The sequence below is a fragment of the Malus domestica genome, chromosome 03 (assembly GCF_042453785.1).
Source record: "Malus domestica chromosome 03, GDT2T_hap1".
Lineage (NCBI taxonomy): Eukaryota > Viridiplantae > Streptophyta > Magnoliopsida > Rosales > Rosaceae > Malus > Malus domestica.
Window position 1 is genome coordinate 3105653 of NC_091663.1, and position 27222 is coordinate 3132874.

The 27222-nt window shown below is 37.1% G+C and overlaps 3 protein-coding genes across 4 annotated transcripts; 1 reads left to right on the forward strand and 2 right to left on the reverse strand.

Annotated features, from left to right (window-relative positions):
• Positions 1–4619: 4619 nt before the first annotated feature.
• LOC103407630 (protein DNA-DAMAGE INDUCIBLE 1-like) lies at positions 4620–9647 on the reverse strand. Of its 2 annotated transcripts, none has more exons than XM_029099489.2 (16): positions 9386–9647; positions 9261–9293; positions 8837–8964; positions 8647–8755; positions 8354–8470; positions 8001–8066; positions 7655–7717; positions 7537–7581; positions 7226–7287; positions 6387–6480; positions 6203–6295; positions 6023–6092; positions 5852–5922; positions 5430–5487; positions 5121–5146; positions 4620–4931 (listed from the first exon to the last, which is right to left on the reverse strand). In XM_029099489.2, the coding sequence occupies exons 1-16, from the start codon at positions 9449–9451 to the stop codon at positions 4803–4805; spliced, it is 1230 nt and encodes a 409-aa protein (XP_028955322.1). In that variant the 5' UTR covers positions 9452–9647; the 3' UTR covers positions 4620–4802. The 2 variants fall into 2 exon arrangements, with proteins under 2 accessions (XP_028955322.1, XP_070674880.1); XM_070818779.1 differs by having other exon boundaries at positions 8837–9190; positions 9386–9576.
• A 6857-nt stretch (positions 9648–16504) lies between these two features.
• LOC108174584 (uncharacterized) lies at positions 16505–17248 on the reverse strand. The gene has a single exon (XM_017335708.3). It carries the CDS (start codon positions 16884–16886, stop codon positions 16674–16676), a length of 213 nt encoding a protein of 70 aa, XP_017191197.2. The 5' UTR covers positions 16887–17248; the 3' UTR covers positions 16505–16673.
• Positions 17249–19272: 2024 nt separating this feature from the next.
• On the forward strand, positions 19273–26949 carry LOC103417297 (enhancer of mRNA-decapping protein 4-like). Its single transcript, XM_029099490.2, has 12 exons — positions 19273–20465; positions 20915–20964; positions 21043–21199; positions 21359–21577; positions 22568–22696; positions 22814–24424; positions 24728–25084; positions 25200–25319; positions 25431–25601; positions 25839–26003; positions 26127–26252; positions 26352–26949. The coding sequence occupies exons 1-12, from the start codon at positions 19641–19643 to the stop codon at positions 26658–26660; spliced, it is 4239 nt and encodes a 1412-aa protein (XP_028955323.2). The 5' UTR covers positions 19273–19640; the 3' UTR covers positions 26661–26949.
• Positions 26950–27222: the final 273 nt, after the last annotated feature.

Genomic DNA, 27222 nt, shown 5'->3' on the forward strand with positions numbered 1-27222 from the left:
CAGACGGAAGTCGCTCAGACAGGAATCAACCGGCGCCAACCTCTCGGGGAGCTGTGTGCTCGCGGGCCAGGAAACGTCCCCGACGGATATTCTTGCCACGAACAGGTGGTGGCCAATGTTGGCGGTTCTCGGGCCGTTATCTGTTGTAAAAGTGGTATGCTTAAGAAAGTGTCGGTTGTTTATGACAAGAGTGGTGGTTCTTTCGGGGCATCATGGTTAACAAGGGTGTTCGGTGTTACACACATGAAGAAATATATTAGTTGCGATTCTCGCGGGGTTGTGGAGACGATAGATGATGAAATAGAGTTCCTTGTGTTGGCATACGGAAGTGATGTCCAACCAAAAAGTTGTGGATTCCGTCATACAAATAAAGATTGTGCATAAAGCAGCAGAGTACCTTACACAAGAGCCACAGAATATGAAGAGCTATGATCACCATGCTGGTATGTCTTATATAATTGTAAGATTTTGGTGATTATTGAGTGTAAAATTTTGGTATTGGATGATATTATATTTGTTATAAGGATTTATAAGTACTTGAACTCCATAACCTCTTTTACATAACTAAGCCAGTCCAAAAATTCCTCAAGTTGGAGGCTCCCTTACCTAGCTACGATGCAGATCGCAAATTTTATCCTTCAAAGTTTTGGGTTTGTTAGGAATGCTTTTGCAGGAAACACTTTTGCTATTAAGTACTTTTGTTTGCATATTTGTTTGTATGTATGTTTGTTTATTTAATACAAAGATATATTTATACTAATGGGTAGAGGATTTGGGTTAAGCCACACATTGGGCAATGTCATCATAGTTTGGTATTGAAACTCAATGTCCACGAACTATTTGCTCACAAGCATTGACGGGGCCAATGAAGGCCATGAGGATCGCATGACCCTTCTTCCAAGTTTTTGTTATATGATTGTATATTTTTACATGAAAATCCTTAAGGTTTTGACCCTACTTATAAGTGAAAGAAAAATACTACTAGGTGGCATAATATTTTCTTAACATTGAACATACGCGGTATTAAACGAGCCCCTTAATTTCCCTTCATGTTCTTCAATTAAACTCAAGGAGCTTCACGAACTGTAAACTAGCCTAAAAGAATAACAAACTTTCAATCTCAGCGCATCAGCCGATTGGTTGTGAGTAGAAATAAAATATATCACAATGACAGATCATGATACGTGACCACATTATTATTTAATAAAAAAAGTAAGAATCGATTTCAACATGTTTAGTGTTAAGCATGATCATTGTTTAGAGGCTAATCGAACTAATATTGTTTTACATGTGGAAAAATTGAGTGTTAAAGCAGCAGACCCATCACTGATATGTTTATAGCATGCTAATTTTTGAAAGTTGTTTATTTCTTTTATGAAAAGGGGGCCAGCACGACAGTCCACTCTTTCGATAATTGGGAAGACTTATAGAGGTATTTAAGCCTACTCCTGACCACCAGTGATTCACCAACGCCAATAATTTTAAAGCAGTTTAATTAGCTTGTTTTTATTGAGTTGATACCTTATCTGCACGAGGAGAAATTATGTGGTCGGGAAACCAGACCACATGTTTCCCACAACTAGGGTTGGTTCGGTTGGAGATACCAAACCAATACTTGAATACCGAAAATCAAACTGAAAACTTCCGGGAAGGAATTTTGAAAACCAAAACCGAACCGAAATTTCAGTTTCTTGAAATTCATTAATACAAAAATTATTTCAATTTTTCGGTTTGGGATCGGGAATGGGCCTTTAGGTCCAATTTTTGGGCTTTCTAATTTGATCTAGATTTTGGGCTGAAATTTGGTTAGCCCAATTTTGGGGCCTTTTGAATGTGTAACTTATCTTAGTTTGGTCATCCTAATTCTATTCATACCAATTTGGTCAGCCTGATTCATACCTATTCATACCAATTTTGTCAGTCCAATTCATACCAATTCTATTTATCACCACAATTTATAATGAGAACTGTTATTAGCATTCCAAAAATCTCATTCTACACTCCTCACAAGTGTATTTTTCTTTCTAATTATAGAAATTTTGGAGTGCCAAATGAGATTTTTGGAGTACTAATAATAATTCATTTTATAATTTTATAATGACAAACTACAAGCAAATCATTTTCATTAGTATCAATGTATCATTTGTAATTACCATCTCTATACTTACAAACTACTTAAATTAAAAATACATACAACCAAAATGAAATAAGTTAAGTTACAAACACAAAAGCAAAAAATTAAGTTACAAACCAAGATTCTAAATGAATTTAAAATTGTTTCAAACTTGAAAGTTCAAGTTCATGAAGATTGAGAGGAGTTTCGAGAGAGAGAGAATTAGAGATAGGTGTAGATGTGGTGTGGGTGGACTGCGAATTGGGCGATGAAGTTAGGGGAGGAGGAGAGCTCGAGTCTTTTGGGTTTGGGCAGAGGAGTCAAAGGAGACAGAGAGTCACAGAGTGATGTTAGGTCAAGAGCGAGAGAAGGGTTTATTTTGAATGAAGGGTTGATTAAATCTCAACCAAGTCTAGTGGCTTATAATAATTAAAATTATATATATATATATATATATATGTGTCAATTCTGTTCGGTCTTACCAAACTAATGCAAGTGGCATATCGTATTTCGTACTGAATTTTCAGTATTGGTTCGGTTTCGGGTACCAAAGTTTTGGTATTGTCGATTCGGGATTTGTTTGGTTTTGGTATGGGTTCGGTCGGTTTCAAAACCTCTCCTACTCCAGTAGAGGAGCCATGTGTGGACTACCCATGGCCTTCTCCCTGAGAAATTTTTCTTTGTGCCCGGAATATAGGAAGTTTTATTTTTTAAATTGTTAATTTTTTAACACAAGTATCTCACCACTTGTATATAAAAAATAAATCAAATTGCCAAATTGCTAACTTTTCCAACATAATGAACAACAACCACATCGTTCAACTTCAAGAGCTAGTGATTGCAACTACTAAGTATGATAAGTTGTTGGCAGAAGAACATCAAGTGAAGCATTCATCTAAAGTGACCCCTTTTATAAAAGCAAAGTACCAATACATCAGCTGGAGTTTGAAGGCCTAAAGGCGGGAGAAAATGATAACATCTTGGGAAAAGGGATAAAGTTGTGTGCTACAGAGATGACCACTCTTTTCAAACCTTTGATGGTTAAGGGATTGGTTCAACCTATCAAAGACTAGAAGATCGTGATGAACGATGGAGGTTTTGTACTCATGAAGCCTCCAAAGTATCAACCATATTCCTTTAACTTAACCAAGGCCAAGACCTTATCAAGGAAAGATTATTGATGGAGAAACCCCAGGCCAACATGATGATTGACACATATCCATTCCCTGAAGCCCTAATTAACATGATAAATCTTAATTGGGTTGAGAGAGGGAAATGAAAAGTTACCTCGGATGAAAAAGGAGAAAGAAAGCAAGCAGTTAGGCCAACATAAGGCGTCAGAAGGTTGCCCGACAGACCCCAAGCAGTTGTGGTCAAATGAGTGGTTTTGTGTAGCAGATGTCAGTGTGAGTGTGAGCTCAAGGTACCATCATCAGGTGCCATTATTGATCGAGAGTTGGTCAGAATGAGAGAGATAAAAGAACATGACGCCTGCATGAGTATTCTTCGGGCTGCTAAAATAAACAAGGAGACGACTAAGAATGTGTTCTAGAGATTGGGAAGAGATTCAAAGCCTAAGGGTCTGTCTGAAGTGTTCAGAAATTTTGAAGCTTCGGAAGAAGTAGAAGATAGGGAGGCGAGGTTACCACGCTGGGTGGATGTTAAGGCTCCCTAACCAACCACCTACAGCAGCATGAGACAAGGAAGGCTTTGAGAATGTCACATTCATTAAGCCACAGTTAATTTTTCAAACATAGATTTTATTGAAAACCCCTCAACTCAGTATATCATGGTCAACATTAATATTAGCCACCTCAAAATCTAAATTTCAAAAATAGATTATATAATGTGGAACCTGATGATCAAAGGGTATTGAACTGCATCGAAAATAGACTCAAATTGAAATTACATCGTCTCCTAACAAATAAGAGGATTAATAATTCAGATAGGGTTCCAAGGAGCTTGTTTCTGCTCATGTGATTTCTTCATCCGCCGATTCTCGACTCAAAGCTTCCAATTCTTCTTTGTGGGCAGTAAAGATGATGGTGGGCACATCATGGCAGTGCATACCATTTTAGCAACCTCCATGACCTTCTCCCCCAACGTTGGCGGCAGTTGTAGGGTGGATTAGGTGCTTTTGCGTTGAGTTTGGAGGTGATAGTCTGATATGAGTGGTGGTGACCATTAATTAGTGAAAGCTATGCTTCCATGACCTTCTATTGTTCTTAGATCCAAAGAAACCCTAATTAATTTGACAAATTTTTAACTGGAGCTTTAATGGATGCGACATTTTCAATAAATCGAGTACTTGTTTAAAATGTTTAAAAATATTGTGACCAATTTAATATGACACTAAAAAATTGAGAGATTTTAAGTACTTAATCCTATATTAGTATTTTAACGATCCATCCAGTAGTTACTCCACCATCGAAATTCAATCCGAAAAATGTCAATCCAGCAGGGGATTAAAAAAGCAGATTTGAAGTAAAAGTAAAACTCAAGAAAATCAAATCGAAGGACGGTCTGTTTATATAAATTGCTACCCTCGTTCGTGGGTCTCAATCAATAAGGTTAGATCAAAGGGTAACAAATACATAATATTTTCAACTTCAACTTTTAGTTGTTGAGTTCCCAAACTAAGCATTAATCCAACAACGAATATGAATTTTGCAAGATATAAAGTTTCAAATCAGCCACCGAAAAGATACCCGGCTGCTTGTTCTTCGTTACCATCAAAAAATTTAAGAGCTTGTATTACCGCATCTCTCCCGAACCCTAGCTCGACAAGCTTTGCAACTTTAGCTTCAAATTCAGATCCCTGCAACCACAACTTTGTCAGATGTAGAAATTTTATTCGATGATCCAACTTCTCTGTATGGTGAACCCCCGAAAGACTGAAAACCCTAGTTGATAACTTAGAATGGAGATTAAGCAAATGTAAAACACTACAGCTTAATTAAACTTCTCGATATAAATTAAAAAATAGCGTAAAGCTAGAAAAATTTACCTGAGTCTGGTTTGAACGAGCACTAGCTGTGTCAAGTTCAAAAGGAAAAGGAAACGACCATCAGTTATACGTGGGGAAAATTCATACATGCACTGCTATCACAATTTGCAAGTAACCAATTTAACCAAGAAGAGCAAACAAACTAAATTTCACCTCCCTGACACAAATCATTATCAAGGCATCCCATTAAACTCTATAATTCTCATTAACCGATTCAACCAAACAAGAGCAAACAAACTAAATTGCGCCTCACGACACAAATCGTAACCAAAGCATCCGCTACGGACTATGAGTATTTTCCAAACTAACCCGAAGATTGCCCTCCCGATGGTACAGTTTTGCTCGTATCTGCTGTTCCCGCTGTAACCTGAAGAATACCATTATTAAAGCACAATGAGCAAAAAATGAAAGAAATTAAATCAAAAGTCAACTGCCTTACTAAATTTGAAAACTTTTATAAGACAACATATCCTAATGAATGCTATGATCATTAAAACCATGTTATATCTATAGATTCTACACTTAACAAGAAAATTAGGAGGGGATGGGAAGATATGAAAATAAAAAGGAGCAAATACAAAGCCTCACACGAGATGATCCAACTGTTTTTACAGATAACAACAGAATTTTGATCCTAGATTTTATTATTATTATTATGCATTTAGGAACCGGAAACAGCAAACAGTAAATATCCTTGACTTCAGGAAAAGCATAAACTCGAGTAGACTTACAGGAGCTCCTGAGCTGGATGCTTCCTTGGAGAACCTTTCTTCATCGAGAAAACGAGATGGGATGTCTTTTTCTGAAACAAATACATAGTTTTAGATTTTTCTTTAGCAAAGGACCATAAATATTCCAGAATATTTATACATACAAACATACATAGAGATCATGGGACCTACCTTGCAAAAATGGTACAGAAACTTCTCCACCGCCAACTCTCAAAACATTTTCGTTCAAATCTATAATGCACTGAAGACATCTTTAATGTTAGAAGACTAAGTGACTAACAAATGGAGCTCCTCATTAATTACAACCATTGAGGAAGACAGCTATCACAGAATTTGGAGCATAGATTCTACCTGATGTTTACGGAGCATATCCAACCCAAAGAGAAACTCCATATTCGGAGCATCGAGAACCATGAATGAACAAGGGTAAAATATACTTCCAATCTACAGAAACAATGTTAAAAAGCCTGTCACTCAAGTAAACATTTCAGATAGTGTATAAAATAATATTGATTTGCTCAGCATAGGCAGCTACCTTGATTGGAGCTACATGTATTCGACCCAATATCTCTGATTGACCAACTCCATGAGCAATGCCCTTATAACGTTGATCTAAAAGCCTCAACAATCTAGAGAGTTTAATGCCCAAAACAACACAACATTAGGCTTTTGCTCCTGTAACTCTCACATTATTCATAAAAATATGAAATCAAAAGAATTTCTAATAAAGAAAGCAGCAGTAATGCATTCAAAAATTGCCTTCTTTTTCATAAAAACTTATCAGAAGGGTTGGTCGCCAAAGCTAAATTTATGTGGCTAAAGTTGTATGATATAAAGTAGTCAGTGAAAAAAAAAACTGACAGATTGTTACTGAACTACCTCCTACGGTTCTCTCATGCATCCAAATCAACATCAGTATTCATAAAAATATGGAAGAAAAAAAATCAACAGAAATTCTAATAAAGAAAACAGCAATAAAGCATTCAAAAATTGTCTCCTTTTCACATGAACTTATCTGAGGGTTGGTCGTAGATCTTATCTAAGTGGCTAAAGTGATAAGATATAAAGTAGCTAGTGAAAACAACCGATTGAGATTGTTATCCAAATCAACATCCGTATTCATCTTAAAATCATGCATGCATATTTATTGTGTTTGGGCCACTGAATGTCCACCATGAAACACACAACCACACAACTAATAGACAGTGGACCGATAGCCCTGATAATAGCACCAAACTTGCTAATCCAAAAAAGGCACGAGACTCGAGTACATGATCCAAGCATATTCATCAATAGAATATTAAAATGAGTGATTGTGTAAATATACTTTCACAACCAATAAAGAGTAGTCTAATAGTTAAAATTAGCTCATACCCACAACGCTCGGCACAACTTTTTGATATAATAGTTGACTGCGCTCCACTGTCAACAAATGCCTGGATACAAGTGGAAATAAACAAAGTATGTAACTTTTGCAGTTACTTAAAGTACAGACAATCCATAAATAACGAGAACTGATAATATTAGTTGAGATGGATAGCCTTTATTTAGTTGTACAGGAAACATAAAGGGCAGTCGAATTAGGAAGGCAACACAGATGACAGAAAAATATTCCAGCCATCTCATATCACATTGAACTGAAGAGAAAGATGAGTAACAGTCCTAAGCTATTTGGGAATAATTACCTTCAACGGGACACCATTCACTTCCATGTCAACATACAACATAACCTGGAAAAATATAGAACATTAATACCAATTTAAAATGATAACACTGGTAGAGAAAGCTGATAATCATACATACCACTCTTGCAAAAGCCTCAGGGTTATGCTCCAGAGCAGCAGCCCAATTTTCATCAATTCCTTTCTGCAAATGAAATAAGCAATATTAACAAAAGGGTGGTGCTATCCACACACCCCTTTGGGGAGTGTGGAAGTAAAAAGGGTGTGTGGATAGCACTACCCTAAAAAAATCAAAAAAGAAATAACAAAATACATATTGTGAGCAATTAAGAATTGATTTTTAAGAGTATGTTATCACTGCAAATATTTTAGGAAAGAACAACTACAGCTCCAAGAAACTATGGAGTTGAATTATCTTCTGTGAACCTCACTCCTTTGACAAAGACAATAATCACAATACCACTAACCTGGCGAATAGCAGCTTCAATCTTCTTCTGGGCTTCAACATCAAAAGGATCTGCATAAAGAAGAGCCTGCTCACAAGATTCAGGTAACCAAAAGCTCCATCAGTAACAGGAATTATAAATCATGCCAAAATCTACATTCAAGAGGTAACACAGGATAAACACGCATACTTACAGGAACAGACATCGCAATATTATTTACAGTTAGTTAGCATCACTGTATTTCTCTTAAACTTCATCAATTACCATATGGCTGTATGTATTTTATTAATCAGTATGTATGGAGACATATTACAGTGTAGGCCATATAAAGTAGCAACCATCTTACAATGACTATGGAAGAAAATGTAACTTACAAGCTCCTCATCTTGTTTCCGTTTTAGTTCAGATTTTTGGCGATGACGCTCTCGCAAAAGCTCCTGCAGCCTATTGAGATCATTTCCAAGAATAACTTGTGCCAAGTCTGGGTCACTCTGTAAGCTCCCAACAAAAGCAAAGACTATCAGAAACTCACGGGAAGTACAAAATCACACAAACTAGGGACAACGAATTACATTTTGAAAGACTCTGCAACACTAAGTAGCAACTGTCGACAAACGCCAATCAAAACCAGAAAAAAAGAAATTGAAGTATCAGAACATCATGCTACCTGAAACAACTGTGCTGTCAAATTAGAATCATTCCTAATGTGCTGCTGGAAAGCTCCTGGGTTTACCGCAGACCCATCTGGATTGAAGCTCAAGGCATTGGACGGTGCACTGAAACATATCCACAAGCCCATTAAACGCATGAACATCATGAAGTGAATTGCACATTAAGTACAGCATTATCAAATATACCTCGAGGCGGCATTGGACACCATCATTATCAAGTCTTCATCTCTAACACCAAGAGCACTCAGCTTCTCAGAATTCCTCATCTCCCTCCCATTATATAGCAGCTGCTGCTGCTGAAGCAGCACCCGCGTCTGCTTATACGCATCGGAAAATCAAATCACGCATTCGTTATACATTACTCCTTTAACTAAACAGCTAACTGGATTCAAAAAACTAGCTTTCAAATCAAGAGAGTTCAGCACTTTAAACTCTGCAATTATATTCCAGTTCTTCACCTCTTCCTCTAAATCCCAAGTACAGAAAGATCTAAACTTCACTTCAATCCAAAAGTTTTTTCCCCAAAAAAACAGCTCAATCCTTCAAATTAAGTAAAAAAAAATGATTATTTCATGAATTAAATTAAATTAAATTAAATTAAATTTCTCACCTCCACTTCCAGCAGAGCTTTCACATTCTCAACCTATCACAGAAAAATTAAAATTAAATAAAAATAAGAACTTCCAAATTAAGTTAAAGAACTATCAAAGTAATTGGGGGTTTTTAGGGTTTTACAGTCTCGTGAGGATCGACGTCTAAGGAGAGGATCTGTTCGTCCGCGGTCATCACAGTGATCTTCATCTTCTTCAATCCGTCGATGCGATTGGATCTCCGAAGTGGATTGGTGAGGATTTTGTGAGATTGTATGGTGGGTTGTATCGAATCGGAGCTTCGGGATTTTGGATATGTAGGGGGATTTGTTTGACGAGTTTGGACTTCTTGTCCCACTTGGACAAGAAGGAGAGAAGGATTGTCTGTGATACGAATTAGTTGCACTCGTTGATAAAACGCTCCGTTCTGTTTGCTTTCTCAATAAGAAAGTAGTATTCTTTTACTATTATTATACATACTAATATATGCCCACACACAAAATGTGCGGAATTTTTTTTTTTTTGTTTTCAAATTGAAGGAGAGCTGAAGAGAGTGATCATTCATCATACATCGTGCGGTCAGAAATTTTTAGGTACTATTTATATTTAATTTTATTCTTAAATTTTGAAATAATTTATTATTGCACGATGTACGATGAATGGTCACGATCACAAGATCCCTAGAATCCCCAGGAAAATGATTCGACGATGATCCTTTTCCTTCGTTTTGGACTTTTATTTCTTCTTTTTAATTGTTTAATGATTATCCACAATTATTATTTTGATTGTTTAACATGAATATCCACAATTACTGAACCTTGTTTATAAACTCAAGTTATGAAAGAAAGGGTAGAGTTGTCTTTTCAGTGTTTTTGGTTGACAAAGACTCTTCTCTTAATAATAGTATAGATATATACTAGTATATGCCCATACATAAAGTGTGTGAAATTTTTTATTTTGTTTTTAAAATTGAAGAAGAGTGGAAGAGAGTGACAGAACGTGGGAGTTGGGAGAGGGGGAAAGAGATTTTTTTTTTTTTTTTTTTAATTAGAGATGTTAAAATCACCTATAGGTGACCACTTAGAACAACGGTTTGGTAGTATTCCTCTTCACTTGGAAGTGAGAGGTTTTAAGTTCGAATCTAGTGGATGACGAATTCGATACCAAATTAGGCTGCCCATTGTGTGGCTTAGCCAAACTCCCTCTCCCCTTAGTGTAAAAAAGGTGATGTTTAAACATCAAATTTTTATTTTATGAAATTACATTACTGCCCTTGACTTTTTTGTTGTGATAGAAGACTAAATAGTCTTTTAACCTTCTTTTAGTTGACAAAAAGAGTTCTATTAATATATAATTTAGATATATATAATACATATTTTTACATTTCGCAAATAAAAATTTCATGTTTTCTCTTCAATATAATTTTGTGTAGATATGCCTTGATGCTCATCTAAGATCGTCATTTTGAGGACCTCTTTCATATGAATATTAGATTAATCTAAGGGTAGCTAGGCTAACTTCACCTTACGCCTAAACAAAATATTAATTGATAAAATTAAATAAAAACAGAGAAGAAGGTTTCCCGTATCCCCTCTATTTGCAAAACCCAATCGTCCTCGACGTGTATCTCAACATAATTCAACTTGAATGAAACAGAGCAAAGAAATCCAATAAATCCAATTACATAAACCCCTAATAACTTTATAAACTCATTTTGAAATTGGTCTTCTATCATAGTTGTGGAGATGAGTGTTGCTCTTACATCACATCGTGGGTTCGAATCATGCTGGTTCCCTAATCTAACGTCTAATCTAACAACTAATATAACAAATCTATCGTTTAACATAAAAAAAATTGCTTCAACCATTCAAGAATTCCAATTTTCGACGATGCAAAGTCCCAGTCGGTCGTTATTTTTAATAGGCAAAAAAAGAAAAATTGAAATGGAGAAACGATTGCCAAGTGGAAGGGATTCGACGTTGGACGTCATCTTCTGGGTACGAACGATAGCACCCTATTCTCCATGTCTTATTATCTTTATATAAAAATTAATATAAAATGTTGATATAGCTTAACCATAACCATTCAAGTAGGAGAGGAGAAAAGAAGAGAGATTAGGAAGAAAGAGAATCCTCCTCCTCTGGTTTTGGACTCGAGACATGACGCTAGCAAAAACCAAGGTTCTAAAAAACGCTAGGTGCTAGTCGGGCGGCGGGCTAGCGCCTAGCGCCTAGGCGGCTAGGCGGCGCCTAGGCGGCCTATGCGGATTTAGGTAAATTTTTTGTATATCTTGTAAATAAGTGCATATTGACACCTAAAATAATGATAAAATGCAAATTAGGTACACTATTTCCATAAGTATTGGATGAACTTGTAGTAAATTCATCATTTGCAAATTAGATACACCATTTCCATAAGTATACCACCATGAAACCAAAAAAGAAAAAAGCACGCAATTAATAAAAAATAAAAAATAAAAAAAAACCTCCTAGGACCGCCTAGGACCGCCTAGGGCCGCCTAGGACCGCCTAGGACCGCCTAGCCCGCCTAACCCGCCTAGCTGCCCAGCCCGCCTAGACCGCCTAGGCCCAACCCGATTTTTCCTCCCGATTTGCCCAAAAACAACTCGGTTGCTAGGCGGCCGCCTAGGCCGTTTTTTAGAACACTGGCAAAAACACGAATAATTTTTTGGTTGAAAGCTTTGTAAGGATGTATATCGTTTGATTGCAATAAAACTACATTTGCTACAATAAGATTAGCCACTGTTAAGTATCGAAATAATATTTATTGTCATGGTTTTCATCTTTTAAATAAATCAAGTCAAACACCACACGAAAGAGGAGTTTGAAGAAAAAACGCATTAAACTATTTAATAGAAAGAAGAAAGGCTTGAATTCTTAGTTGCGTCGTGGAGGCTTCTAACTCCAATCGAACGCATGTCCTAACAATCATAGCAAGAGCTTGATTCGTGTTTTCCAATCGTCATTGCGCTCAGTTTTATGTCAAATATTCCGTCAACTTCAAGTACTCTATGTCTTTTTTTAGAGTCTTTCGACCTCGTGACATTATTTTGTAATTTCTCTTTTCTCGGGCTATTAGCCCCTTTGTTTAACCAAAGAAAAAAAAACAACGTACATAAGAATATCATCAAAAGGGGGATTAACACCAAATCAAGTACAAAAAAACACAGGTAAAAACAGTTTATTTAGGTTTCAAGACCAACTCAAATTCATCGGTACAACATATACGTAGCCCTAGCAAACCTGAAAAAAAATTCAAAAAAATAGAAAGAAGAGAGGAAGACACACAAATAGATTACACTGTATTAGTGCAGCAACAAGAACCCTAGAATGGTGAAGGTGCTATCTCATCCAACCAGCTGGTTGAAGGTAGGTTGCCAAGGAAGGGTCTTCCAGGCTTGCACAGTGACCCATAGTAGCTTGGCTCACAAGATTCCACAAAATGCATGTGTGTCTTAATAATCTTGAACCTCTTGATCGGACCCAGCCCCAACAGCAGGCAAACTATTACCGTCAGTATTATGGAGCAACAAATGCAAGTGCAAATCCTAGCAATGCACCCGATGCAACACATATTTGCTTGATTTCTTTTGTTTCTCCTTCTCTTCTTTTTTGAAGATTTGGATCCAAAAAGAGAGAAGAGGGAGGGTTTCTCTCTTTCTCTCTCTTTGTGTTTTTGTATTTGGCCAAACGAAAAGTTTTTCTTCCTCGAAATCTTGGAATTCCCTTAGGTTAGGGAACGCAAATGGTTTGACAATGTGTTTTCTGTTTTAAGGGCACACCGAATGTTATAATTAGTAATTTTTTGTATAATACGCGGACGTCAACCGTGTTTTTAGAAATCGGTTGATGGGAGTACTCTCGTCGCTGCTGATACACCTTTCAAATTATTTCATGAGAAAAAGAGACCCTTTCAAATTATTCCATGAGAAAAAGAGACTTTCTAACTTTGCTTGTGGCCACTATTAATATTGTAAAAAAAAAACATTGTCTTTTTTCTTTTCTATAAAAAATTTAAAAAAAAAAAAAAAAAAAAGGTCAAGCAGACTCATCATCAACTTAGAGTATCGAACTCGAGACCTCCTACATTTTTTTAAAATTTGAGACCTCCCATATTTTTTTGTTTATTGCAGAGCCGCAATCTGCGCCCTTATCACTGGACCACCTGCTGTAGTTTGTCTTTTGATTGTTTAACTTAACTTCAAAGTAAATTCTTCCCAAACCTAGCTAACAAACTTGACAAGCTTGTTATGATTTGACTTGGTCCTTCTTCTTCTTGTGGAAAAAAAAAATGATAGACATAATTTGTGCACCGTATGTGGTAATCTTGTTAATGTCTTGCGTCGGTCTACTACAAAGAAGATATTGTTTGGACTTATATTTGTCATCCCTTGTTCGAATTAAAATGGACTTAAATTTGTGCACCATCAGATTGTTTATATACATAGAATATTTTAACAAATACAATACATGTTGTTTATTTTTGGCAATATGATATGTCACATGCTGCGTTAGCTCTACTATATTGAGTTATTGACCAAAAAAAATTTAGCTACACTATCGAAAGGTAGAGCAATACTAGCCAAGTGTTTATTATTGTAGCTAGCTAAATGATTCAAATGTTAATTTGTCTAGCCATCACTTGGGAATATTTTTTGCTCACCGTCCTATTTTATTTATCACCGTTAGATGAGTTTAACTTTCAAGGTTTATCTAGAGGATATATACAAACCTTAAAATTTAAATTTCATCCAACCGTGATATATAGGGCGATGAGCATTACCATCACTTGAGGGTGGTATGCAAAAATGTACCAGCCACGACTTCCAACAATACTAGATATGTTAAGTTAAGTTAAAATATTTTAGTATTATTTTTTATAAACTTAACAAGTGGCCATTTACCACAGTAGTGAAAATGTGTTAAACAATTGCATGACAGCGTGGATATCTATTGTTTGATCCAAAAAAAAAAACAACCAAAACCCTTTTTCTTCTCTTGAAGCCCACAAATAATGCAACTTTATAACTTTTAATGTTTAGCAAAACTTTAACTTTCTCTCCTCCTAACAAAATTTAGATAGTCAATCATTTAGCTAACTTATTGGATTTTATTTTATTTTATTTTTTGCATTTTTTGTTACAATAGCCAATAAACCTCATTTAGTTAGGCCGTTGGAGACGCTTACACAAAATTAAAATAATAAATCATTTAGCTAGCCTGTTGAATCTTGATTTTTCTGCATTTGTTGTTAAGGTATCCAAAATCTCATTTAGTTAGGTTTTGGAAATGAGCTTATCCACTATTAATTTTCTGATTTTGCCCTATAACCGCCAATATATGACGTTCTCTTCTATTTCTTTTAGGGAAATTTTATTTAAACCCATTAATCTTTTTTCCACACCTAACTTAGAAATTTTGTCCCACAAACTTACCATTTTATCCTCAAATACAAAATTTACATACTTTAAAAAAATTACACAAACACGTAAACCCACCCAACCACCTACCCTGGCAACAACCAAACTTGATTATGGTCATCATTCCAGAAACTGTCACCACCGATCTGCTCTTTATCTCGTTGTTTTTCAATTCTTCATGCCCAATTCCATGGGATTGGATTTTGGTCTGATTATTATCTCCTTAAACCTTAATGAACTAATTATAAAAACCCAGCAAATAATACAATTCACCATCACCAATTCAAAGTTGTTTGTTATTGCATTCTCTTGATTTGTAAAGGTACGACTCCAATTACTTTGTCCTCCAAACCCTTCTTAGCATCTGCATCAACAATTGCAGAACAAAAGTTAACCCAATTGCTAATCTTAGCATATGCAGCACCGATTCATCATCACCTCGCATTTGATCTGAGGCTCTACGTACTGCAATTTGTTCAGTCCTCACCAATTTCATGTTCTTTGAGTCTCTAACTATATATGTAAGTCTTTCCCTCTCTCTGTCAATGAGCACCGCATTACAGTACTGCAAGAAAATAATTTCATGGATGTCTTGATTATTGCAATAATACAAGTTCGATTTGGTTATGACTATATATGCAGACCTCCGGCAATCCCTTTTTGTTGTTCTTCTCCACCCTTCGGCAACCCCTTTTCTGAATTCCGGCAACCCACCCAGCCACCAATTGTGGCTCTCAGGGCCATTTCGACCCACCCATATTCCCCAGTTGATACTTTCTTTCTACACCCATCTTTTCTTCAGGGCATAATTAGAATTTAAAATTTAACAAAAATTTAATAGGTGTAGAAATGGGTTTATTAGGTCCAAATAAAATTTCCCTTCTTTTATTCTCTTAGGATCAGTTGGACCACAATGTTATTACTGCTATCTTTGAGCCCATTTGCCTAAGTGAGAACCCAGCAAACCTTGATGTATTTTCTCTCTTTTTGCCCAGCTAATATAACTATGAATAAAATGTGTCAAGATTAATTTCCTGTTTTATTTTTGATAATTTAATTTCCTGTTTTATGATTTACGAGAGATATAACTTGTGTGGAAAAAAATCTAGATTTTAATTTTTTTAATATTATTTAAAATAAAGTTCAATCGGGTGAAATGAACTCTACTATGACTGATTTTGATTGCTCATCTCATTGCTTTTCAAGAGTTATTGTGGAGGGATTGGATATGTCGGCTTCACATGTTTATCGTGAGAACAATGAAATGGTTGATGGTATTTTATATATAAAGCCAACAAGTCCAATGAATAGTATTTTTTGGTGTCACAAGCTTCATAAAAAAATAATTGGACAGAAATGCCTCTCAAAAAAAAAAAAACTTCAAAAGCAACCCAAAATAATGCATAAAATGTGGTAAGGGTATTTTCATCATTTTAACAATGTTTTTTTAATAATTAATTTCTTTTGTACAATTTTTTTTAAAAATTAAAGTGTAATGTCGATTATAAAAATGATTTTTCGTACGCACATAATAATGTGATTAAATTAGTTATCAAATAATTTTTTTTTAACAAACGATATTATCTATATTAATGGTTTCTTTTAACATAATATAAGGTTATTCATTTACTTATAATATTTGACTTTTTTTTTGTCAATTCACGCATTAAAACGTATAAATCGTCCATAGCACGCTGCGGTTCAAAAAATGTCTTCTGCACGCGTAACAATATTTGACCCGTTAATAGTTAGTTGTTTTTCTTGAGTCTTTAGACACCAGTTTTAACCAAAAAAACATAAGAAAAATAAAATAATAAACTGAAATTGGGCAAATACAAATCAATTTGTAAATTCCAAGAAAAACCCAAATCCGTAGTGCAATAAAAAATCAAACCTAAAACCCTAGAAATTCAAAAGTAATAACAGATAAAGAAACAGATTACATTGAAAAGTAATGAGAGATAAACAACCACACCAAACCAAACCAAACCACCTAGAAAGGTGGGGGAGCAGCATAACCCAAGAAGGGCCTACCCGACCCGGCCCCGCAGAAAGACCCTGGAACACTCGGGTCACAGATATTCACAGTATCTTTCAGCTTGTGGAATCCGTTCTTGAAGACTCCGAACCCGAATAGTATACCGACCAGAACCACCACCAGAATCAAACAGGTGCACAGCATGCAAACCCTACCCGGACAGCACATCTTGCCTCTGATTTGGTTTCTCTCTCTCTCTCTCTCGAAAACGGGTTACGGGTTGCTTTCACTCGCTAGAAATTTCAGAACCCAGAAACTGGAATTTGAGATCTCGAAATCTGGGAATTGGGTTTTACTGGGTTTTTGATGAATGTGGGGAATTTTTAGGCTTTTAAGGGGCTGCTTCTTCTTCTTCTTCCGAGCGAACTCACCGATTTGCGTTTCTGTCTCTCTCTCTGGAATGGGTTAGCTTTCTCTCTCTAGAAATTTCAGAACCCAGCAAATGGAATTTGAGATCTTGGAATCTGGAAGGTGGGTTTTGATATAATGTGGGGGAATTCAATTCGGGTCGTTTTCGGAGATGGAAACGCTTTAACAAGACGGGAATTGTTAGCTTATAAGGCAAGCAAATTGCGAAAGGGGGTTTTTTTAGGATTTTGACCTTTTTAATATTGGGTGGATAAAGTGGGCAAGAGAAAAGGATCCGTTATTTTCCTTTTCTGCTACAAGCATGAAAGATGGTCTGCCTTTTTATTGTTTGATGACGTGGATGGATGTGATTGGGGTAGTGTTTGATGGGAATATTCTCTAATAAGTTATTATTGTTTAAATTTGAAGTTAAAATAATTGTAGTAAATTACAGGGACCACTTAGTACTACTGTTTAGTGATATTTATTTGTAAGTAAGCCCCGATTCTTGTCAAAGGAGAATCTGAGGTATTTTTTTCACTTGTAAATGAGCCTCGATTCTCGCCAAAGGATAATCTGAACTACATTATCATGACTAGCCAATGTGAGGCTTAGCTCACGCTCCCACCTCTTATTAGATAATATCGTTTGTTAAAAAATGAGTAAATTATATGGTAATTCTCATTAAATTTATAGAGATTTGAATTTGAATGCAAGGAGAGCGTAGTCCTCTAACTGGAGTAGTTGTGAAATGGGTGAAATCAGGCTAGTGTAGTTTTATTGTATTTAGTTAAACTCATTGTGTTCGTGTTAGCTCTACACATTTAAATAAAAATTTCATACTTTATGTTGTGTTGTTTGTGCTAAATTTAAAATTTAGCAAGTTTTGGGCTTGACTGTCATAGAATCAAGGCTACAAAATGTGTTTATATAGCCAATAATTAGGATTCTCAAAACGCATTTGTTTTATGACTTGTTTGTAAGCGCCTTTTTAATGGTTGAAATCGTTTATGGCGAAAATATTTTTGGTACCAATTTTTAACAAAAATGAAAGCAAGTCTTCAAAAAAGCACTTCAAGTGCTTTATACAAGAATAATGTATAACTGATGCTTCTTGTAAGAAGTACTTTAAGTGCTCTTAGAACCTGAAAACATTTTTTCTAATAGTTTTTTTTTTGTCATTTTAAAGCACTTCCAAACGAGCCATTAGTCATTTTAACTTATCCTAAATTATCATAAATTATTTTTAATTCTTGTGATTCAATGAATTTTCTTGTTTAGGAAAATGAATTTTTTTGACAAATAGAACTAGTGCCCCACCACCTTCAATGCCCCGCTACTAATGGTCACAAGCCCACGTAACTGTGGTTTTTGGAGCCCCATTAAAAAACACCTCGGGAGAGCTTTTAAATTTAGGCCCACAAACCAGGTAGTACAAGCCCAGTTCTTAATTCATAGCACTTGCAGCCCAAAATAAAAACATTTTTTTCAATTAAAAGTTAAAATTCGTTTTTGACCTTCACTAAAAAATAGAAATCCAAAATTCACAGCTACTTGACCACCACGGGGTGGCTCAATTGTTATAGACAAATTTTAAATCCGTATTTCACACGGTACGTCTTGAGTTCAATTTATGTTGTTGGTGAATCACACGATTATAGCCAGGGAGAAACTAAAATGCTTTTATAAGTCTTCTTGGCCTCCGAAAAATGGACAACTGTAATGAGGTACCAGCTGATCCCGTTTTGCTAAAAAAAAAAAATCATAGCTACTTGTGTCACATACCGTTCTATTGTATGAAAAAAATCCACAATCAATGCAATCATTTGTATACCAAAAAAAAAAAAAACAATCAAAGTCACAAATGCATTTGAAAATTTCTGAAAGAATATAACGTTGAACATCCGGTTAAGAGATACTTTAAACTGCTTGCTACAAAGAAACAAATTCTATGTAGCAAACTATTTTTTGAATTTCTTACTACCTTTTTATTAAAAATAAGAAAAATAAAAAGGCCACAAATACATTATAATTATACGTAGGGTGGCCATGGGTATATCCCAAAAGCTTTAAGCTCCTAAATTCAATTACATTCCACCGTTAAATGATAAATATATTTAGTTAATGCATTTGTTGTAGCGAATCTTTTAACCTAAGAGAGATTTTTAAGTGCTTTGAAAATACGGCTTAAAACACTAAACGACGTAATGCAATTGAATGTGATTTTTTTTTTTTCATCTCTAACCAATTATATCATGAGATTTGACGTTCCGGGCCGTATTTCCATCCACCAACTGAAAAGTTTCTTCAAATGTGAGGTATTTCCAAGTCCCCACTTCTTCCACTCCAAGGTCCTTCCCCCCTCTCTCTCTCCCCTTTCCCTGCTCATCACTCTCTTCAGATCCCACTCTCTCTGCAAATCCGAGATTCCCAATCCCCATCTATCTCTCTCTCTATATATATATATTTATATATATACAATCCATTCCGTCAGGGAATCAAAATCCCATTTCTTACATTCACTTACAAAATCCACAAACATATATTTATAGATCTGCTGCTCCTCCTCCTCCCATGGCTTCCACCGGGCCAAATCCGCCGCCACAGCAGCAACCGCAGCCCTTCGACATGCAGAAATTCTTTAAACCCACAAGCCCAGCTGCTCTCACCGCCCAAACCTCATCCCCCGCCATTTCAAACCAAAACCCTAACCCTAATTTGAGTTCCTCCTCGTTCCCAGTCCCGCCCGCTTCTTTCCCTCCTCCGACGGGCCCCTATTCGTACCCGCCCCAAACGGCACCGTTTCACCACCATCAGTTTCAATACCTCCCCCAACCGCAGCAGCCCCACCCCCAAATCCAATACTCTCCGCAGGACCACCACTTGCTCCAGCAGAGGTCTCTCTCGTTCCCCACCCCGCCCATCCAACCCCCTGGTAATTACAACATTGCCACTCCCACTTCCAACCCCAACGGCACCGGCAGTGGTAATTCCAATTCGAGCCCCAATTCCGGTGCTCGGATCATGGCGCTTCTTGGTGGTCCGTCAGGAAATCTAGAGCCTGAGTTGTCGACTCCTCCAGGTGTCTCAATCCCGCCCACTCTCCCAATGGGGATTCAACCCACTGGCCCGATTCGAATGCCCAGCAATAAGCTACCGAAAGGCCGGCATTTGGTTGGCAATAACGTGGTTTATGATGTGGACGTTAGGTTGCAGGGTGAGGTTCAGCCACAGCTCGAAGTTACACCCATAACCAAGTATGGTTCGGATCCTCAGCTTGTGCTTGGCCGCCAAATTGCGGTTAATAAGTCGTATATATGCTATGGATTGAAGCAGGGCAACATTCGGGTGTTGAATATACACACTGCATTGAGATCTTTGTTTCGAGCTCATACACAGGTTTCATTCTAATCCTTTATACTAGTTTGTATTCACATCTTAGTGTTTGGATTGGTTATGTGCACTTTTATTTTACTAAAATGACATTGCATTCTTTGATCGCTATCCGGGTGTTGATGCCTTGTATAGTTTATGAATTCAAATTTAGATTCTTTACTTTCGGATGGCTGCAAAAGTTAGTTTGACTTCATGTACTATTACTTATGTAACGAGAAATGGCAGTGGGAGTTAGACGGATAGAGATAGCGCAGTCTAGGACCAATGCTTGAAGTACTGAAGTGCAGGAAATATCACTGCTTGACAATTGATACAATTAAATTAGCTTGATTTATTGAAGGCCTACTATTATATTCTGTGGCTATCCCTTATTAGAAAAGATTTTTGTAAATTGGTGTCAGCTTACAAGTTTTTAGTATCTTATTGATCTAAGTGATGTCTTGTTCTGTCAGAGGGTCACGGACATGGCTTTCTTTGCTGAGGATGTTCACCTTTTGGCTAGGTAGGTGTTTTCCGCTATTCTTAATTATTTTTTGTTCATCTAGTTTGGCTTTCTGTTATTTGACATAAATTTGTGCAGTGTGAGTGTAGAAGGACGACTCTTTGTATGGAAAATTTCAGAAGGTCCAGATGAAGAAGGTACGCCACAAATCACTGGAAAGGTTGTGATTGCTATTCAAATAGTTGGAGAGGGTGAAGCTGTTCATCCACGAGTTTGTTGGCACTGTCATAAACAAGTAATTCATCTTTCAACTTCTATTTTTCATTGAACAGTTACTGCTCCTCCTTCAGTGCGTACAATCATTTTCTATACTTTTTTTGTTCTTCTTTTTGGCTTTGAATTGCCTGGATGATATGTCTCTTACTTATGAGTGTTATGAAAAATAATCTTACAGGAGGTTTTGGTGGTTGGGTTTGGAAAGCGTGTACTAAGAATTGATACTACTAAAGTTGTGAAGGGTGAACCCCCTTCTGCTGATGAGCCTCTCAAATGTCCTGTTGAAAAGCTGATTGATGGAGTCCAGTTTGTCGGTAAACACGATGGAGAAGTGACCGACTTGTCAATGTGCCAATGGATGACCACCCGTCTGGTTTCTGCTTCTATGGATGGAACAGTATGTACCTTTACAGTTTTTGAAGGCTTTGTTTCACCTTACATATTTTCTTGTAGTGCGAAACTTTATTCAGCATTTTCATTTGAAACAAATTTGAGGAAACCTGGTTGCCTGCGCCTTTGTGTGATGGTAAAAAAAATCAACTTGGTTAGTTGATTTTTTAGTCATATGGATTTTGTTCAATTTTTGAGGTCAAATTTATTTTAGACACATTGACTTTCTTTGCATACTACTGTTGGATTTATTTGCTCTATGGAGTTTGGTCTAGGTTTGAGGTAAAATCTTGCATACATTTTGTTTTCCTTGCATGCATTTGACTGTTTGCTTTATGAGTTACGTGGCTTTTGCTCAATGTTTGAGGTCAATTTCACATGCTTTGAATTTTGTTGCATACTTTTTACTGTTGGCTTTTATGACCTCTATGGAGTTTGGCCATGATTTAAGGTTTTGGTCTAGGTTGAGGTGAATTTTTTTGCTGCCCTTTTCTATTTCTATTTATTTGTGCTCAAATCTTGAGCTCACCACCTTTTGGCTCATACATATTGACATTGAAAATTTGTCAACAAAATATTTTTCTGAATACAATATGGCTGGTCAAAAAGTGACACTGAGAGGTGTATGATTGTCATTTTCTCAAAAGATACAAAATTACTATTTTGCCCTCTTTATGTAAGTATTGTGTATCAAAAGTGAGGGCAAAATAAGGAAAAAGGGGCAGAAGATACAAAATTACTATTTTGCCCTTCTTATGTAAGTATTGTGTATCAAAATTGAGGGCAAAATAGGAAAAAAAGTGGCAAAAAGTTGACAAGGAGGGTTCTCTTAATAATAGTACAGATTTTTGTATTGACGGGGTAGAGAAATAATCATGGGTTATAACTTATAATTCACAGGCATCTGCTGGCATGCATGCTAACACTTTCTTAAATATTCCTGGTTGTTTTGTAAGAATATTTGCTGATTCCACACAAAATGTATGTCATGCAACAGATAAAGATCTGGGAAGATCGCAAAGCTCAACCTCTTTTAGTATTGAGACCCTACGAAGGGCAACCTGTTTATTCAGCTACATTTGTGACAGCTCCCCACAGGCCAGATCATATTATACTTATCACAGTGGTAAGTGATTTTTCATTCTTTGCATGTATTATAAGGGTTCTAGTTGTGTTTCTGCTACCTAATTTAAGTGTAAGAATGTTCTTATTTGTTTCGTACTTGTATACATCGGTTTTATAGGGGCCACTAAATCGGGAAGTGAAGATCTGGTCCTCAGCCAGTGAAGAAGGCTGGCTGCTTCCCAGTGATGCTGAATCATGGAAATGTACCCAGACATTAGAGTTGAAGAGTTCTTCTGAACCCCGAGTCGAGGAGGCATTCTTTAATCAAGTCATAGCATTGTCACAAGCTGGCCTTCTCTTACTTGCAAATGCTAAGAAGAATGCTATATATGCTGTACACTTAGAATTTGGTCATGATCCAGCAGCAACGCGCATGGATTACATTGCAGAATTTACCGTTACCATGCCTATTTTAAGTTTTACTGGGACAAGTATCTCTCCTCATGGTGAACAGATTGTTCAGGTTTATTGTGTCCAGACTCTGGCCATTCAGCAGTATGCTTTGGAATTATCAAAGTGCTTGCCTCCACCACTGGATAATGTTGGATTAGAAAAGTCAGATTCCAATATCTCACGCGATGCAATTGGGGCTGAAGGATATGCTTTGGATCTATCTGGAAGTAAACCCACAGAGGTGCTGCTAGCCAATTCATCACGTAGACCAGCCGTACATGAAAGTAGTTCTGAGGGTGCAGCTGCCATGAGGTATCCTGTAAGCTCTAATGCTGTTGAGGCAATCACTTCAAAAGATATTACCACTTCAAGTACAGAATCAAGACCTGTTTCATTGGCATCGGCATCTAGTGATTCTGCTGTTGTTTTTGTTGCATCACCATCTATTCCCTTGAGTCCTAGGTTGTCCAGGAAACTTTCTGCTATAAGAAGTCCAGCAGATAGATCTGAGCCGGGTCGCACACTTAATGACCATGTTGGAGACCAACAAGTCAATGATTACTCTGTTGACAGGCAAATGATCACTGCTCGTTCAAACGTGTCAGAAGTGCCTGCAGTGGATGATGACTCGAGGAATGATGAGCCTAAAGTTGGACAAGATGATTTGTCTAGTGTGCTCAATCCTCCTATCATGTTCAAACATCCAACCCATCTAATAACTCCCTCTGAGATTTTAATGGCTGCTTCATCTTCTGAAGGAGCTAATACTGTTGACTGCAAGAGTGAGGGGGAGGGAAATATCCAAGATGTTCTTGTTAACAGTGATGTAGGTAATTCTGAGGTGGAGGTTAAAGTAGTGGGTGAAACTAGATCTACTCAAATTGATGAGTTTGTCTCTCAAGGAGAACCACAAAATGCTGTCTCAGAAAATAAGGAAAAATACTTTTGCTCCCAGGCATCAGATCTTGGAATTGAAATGGCCCGAGAATGCTGTGCGATACCAGCAGAAACTTATGTTATGGATGAAGCTCGGCAAGTTGATGGTGGCAGTGTGACAGAACCACCGGGCCAATCTCATGCTGGAGACGAAGACCAGGACTCTGCAAAAGATGTTTCTGGGTCATCTACCTCCCCAACAGTTTTGCAATCGCAGACATCAAATACAAAAGTGAAAAAACAGAAGTGGAAAAATTCTCAAGCATCAGGTTCATCATTACCATCAGCAAGTATGACCAATTCCATAGATTCCGCCAATGAACATGGTGGGAGTTCAAGCCTACCCTCTGCAGAAGTTGCATATCCGCAAATTATGGCCATGCAGGATACGGTTAATCAGGTAACTGCTAATTCCCATACATTAATGTTTGACATACAAATTATTCTCCACATGACAACTGAAAATTTTCTTTTATTGTTTGAAGACTACTCATCCTGTATATTGACAAAATAATGCTACTGCCTCTGTTAATCTTTGTCTCTTTCACTTTGGAACATGTCCTATGTCAGATGGATTTTCTTGTCCTATTTGTTTTTTTTTTTTTGGGAAAAGTGAGAAAGTTGTGTGGTTGATGTGTGGACTGGAACTGTATTTATTTCTATCAGCCTTTTCTTAACTTCTTCTACTTTTCTGTCTGTGCAGCTACTGACCATGCAGAAAGAAATGCAAAAGCAGATAACAATGATGGTCGCAGCCCCCGTTACAAAGGAAGGGAGGAGATTGGAAGCTGCTCTTGGGAAAAGTATGGAGAAGGCTTTAAAGGCCAATAATGATGCTCTATGGGCTCGTTTTCAAGAAGAGAATGCAAAGAATGAGAAGTTATTGCGAGACCGTAATCAGCAAATAACCAGTTTGATAAATAACTTCATGAAGGACTTTCCAGTCATGTTGGAGAAAGTGGTGAAGAAGGAATCATCTGCGATTGGACCAGCTGTTGTTCGTGCTATAACTCCAGCTATTGAGAAGGCAATACCTTTGGCTATTTCTGATTCCTTCCAGGTTGGAACTTTGGATGATTTGACCCCTTAATAAAGCTGGCCTAGAATTCTATATGATCTGGTATCTTTTATAATAAAGTTCCCTTGTAGTTATTTAATTGACTCTTGTGCTGCAGAGAGGAGTGGGTGACAAGGCTGTTAACCAATTGGAGAAATCTGTTAACTCAAAACTTGAAGCTACTGTTTCCAGGCAAATTCAGGTGCAGTTTCAAACTTCTGGCAAACAAGCTCTTCAGGTGTGTATTTGCCCATGTCAGCTTAATTTTCTTGTATTTGTAATCTGAATATGTAACATTTTACCTTGGTTTTGACAATTTGTTTACTGATAATATGACCTTTGCACACAGGATGCTCTTAAGTCTAGTATGGAAGCTTCAGTGGTACCTGCCTTTGAGAAGTCATGTAAGGCCATGTTTGAGCAAGTAGATGCTACGTTCCAGAAAGGAATGGTTGAACACACAACTGTGGCCCAGCTGCACTTTGACTCCACACATTCGCCATTGGCATTGGCTCTAAGGGTGCGCATGCTTTTACCAAGTTCAACCTTTTTCTTTTTGATAATTACTGAAGAGATGATTCTGTATTGTAAGGGACAATTGTTTTCTTTCGAGTAAACTCTGATATCTTTTGGGAATGAAGTATTTTTGGTTTTCCTTTGCTTTTGCTATTCCTTCTGATATCCACTGCATGGCTTAATATGGTTTGTATTTTCATATGTTTCTGTAGTTGATTTTATATTTTGATGATATTTGCAGGAAGCTATGAATTCTGCATCATCGGTGACTCAAACCTTAAGCGGAGAAGTGGCTGAGGGTCAACGTAAGCTCATAGCTCTTGCAGCTGCACGAGGAAACTCAAGTGCAGTAAATCCTCTGGTCACACAACTCACTAATGGACCTTTGGGTGGTCTCCATGAGAAGGTTTGTTGGATCTTAAATATGTGGAATCTGTGGATGTGCAACTCCAAAGGTTCAATTTTATTGAACGAGGGTTGGTTGGTTGGCTATTTTAATCATGAAAAGCAATCTATTTTTGCATGATAGGTTGAGGTACCTTTGGATCCAAAAAATGAGCTATCGAGGCTGGTATCTGAACGCAAGTATGAGGAGGCTTTCATGGCAGCTCTGCAAAGAAGTGATGTTTCCATCGTATCGTGGTTATGCCATCAGGTATGCTTTAGATGATATCCGTGGTGGTTATCAGAGATTCTGAGCTTGCAAAAGATTATCAGCCTGGCACATTCTTACGATTTTTTCTTTCTTTTCCAGGTTGATCTACGGGGGATATTGCTGTTGAATCCTGTTCCTCTGAGCCAAGGTGTGCTTCTTTCTCTTTTGCAACAGCTGGCCTGTGATATCAGCAATGATACACCCAGAAAAGTTGCGTGGATGACGGATGTGGCGGGCGCCACAAACCCGGCCAACCAAATGATTGCGATGCACGGTCGGCCCATATTTGAGCAAGTTTATAGCATACTGCACCATCAACATGCCTTGCCTGCGATCAACAGTGCCGAACACACTAGCATCCGACTTCTCATGCATGTCATCAACTCCATTATGATGGCCTGTAAATGATCATACATCGTTCGAAAAGCCTACCATTGTGCAAGAAACAATTGTTATATGGACATTTTGTACAAAAATCTGCTGTGATCCCTTATGAAAAAAAGTTACCGAACTGTAGAGTCAGTTTTCGGCGAATTGGATGCGTCGGCTTAGGCGTTTCGGTTTCTTTGCTTCGAGCTACTGTATTCATCGTCTTTTTTGTTTAGCTTTCTTTTACTTGTCATAGCTCCATGTAAACCTGCAATTTTGTGTATTCTTCACACTTGTGAATGCATCTGTGTTTTGATTTTTGTTTAAATTTTAGCTGTTGTTATCTTTCGAGGCTAGAGGGTCGATGTGGTTTGTTGCATAGTTTTCTTAAAGATTGTGGGAGGGAATTATGTCAATTTTGCTAATTCTGTCAATTTTGCTGTTTAGCAACTAAAGAATAAACCTCCCATCTGGTTAGAAATTGCGATTATGAGACAGAGGTTCAAGGTAAAAGGGGCCGAGGAAGATCTCGAAATACTTGGAAAAAGACTTTAGAGCAAGTCCACCCCTAAGTACTTTGCGCCAGCACTCAGCGCATTTA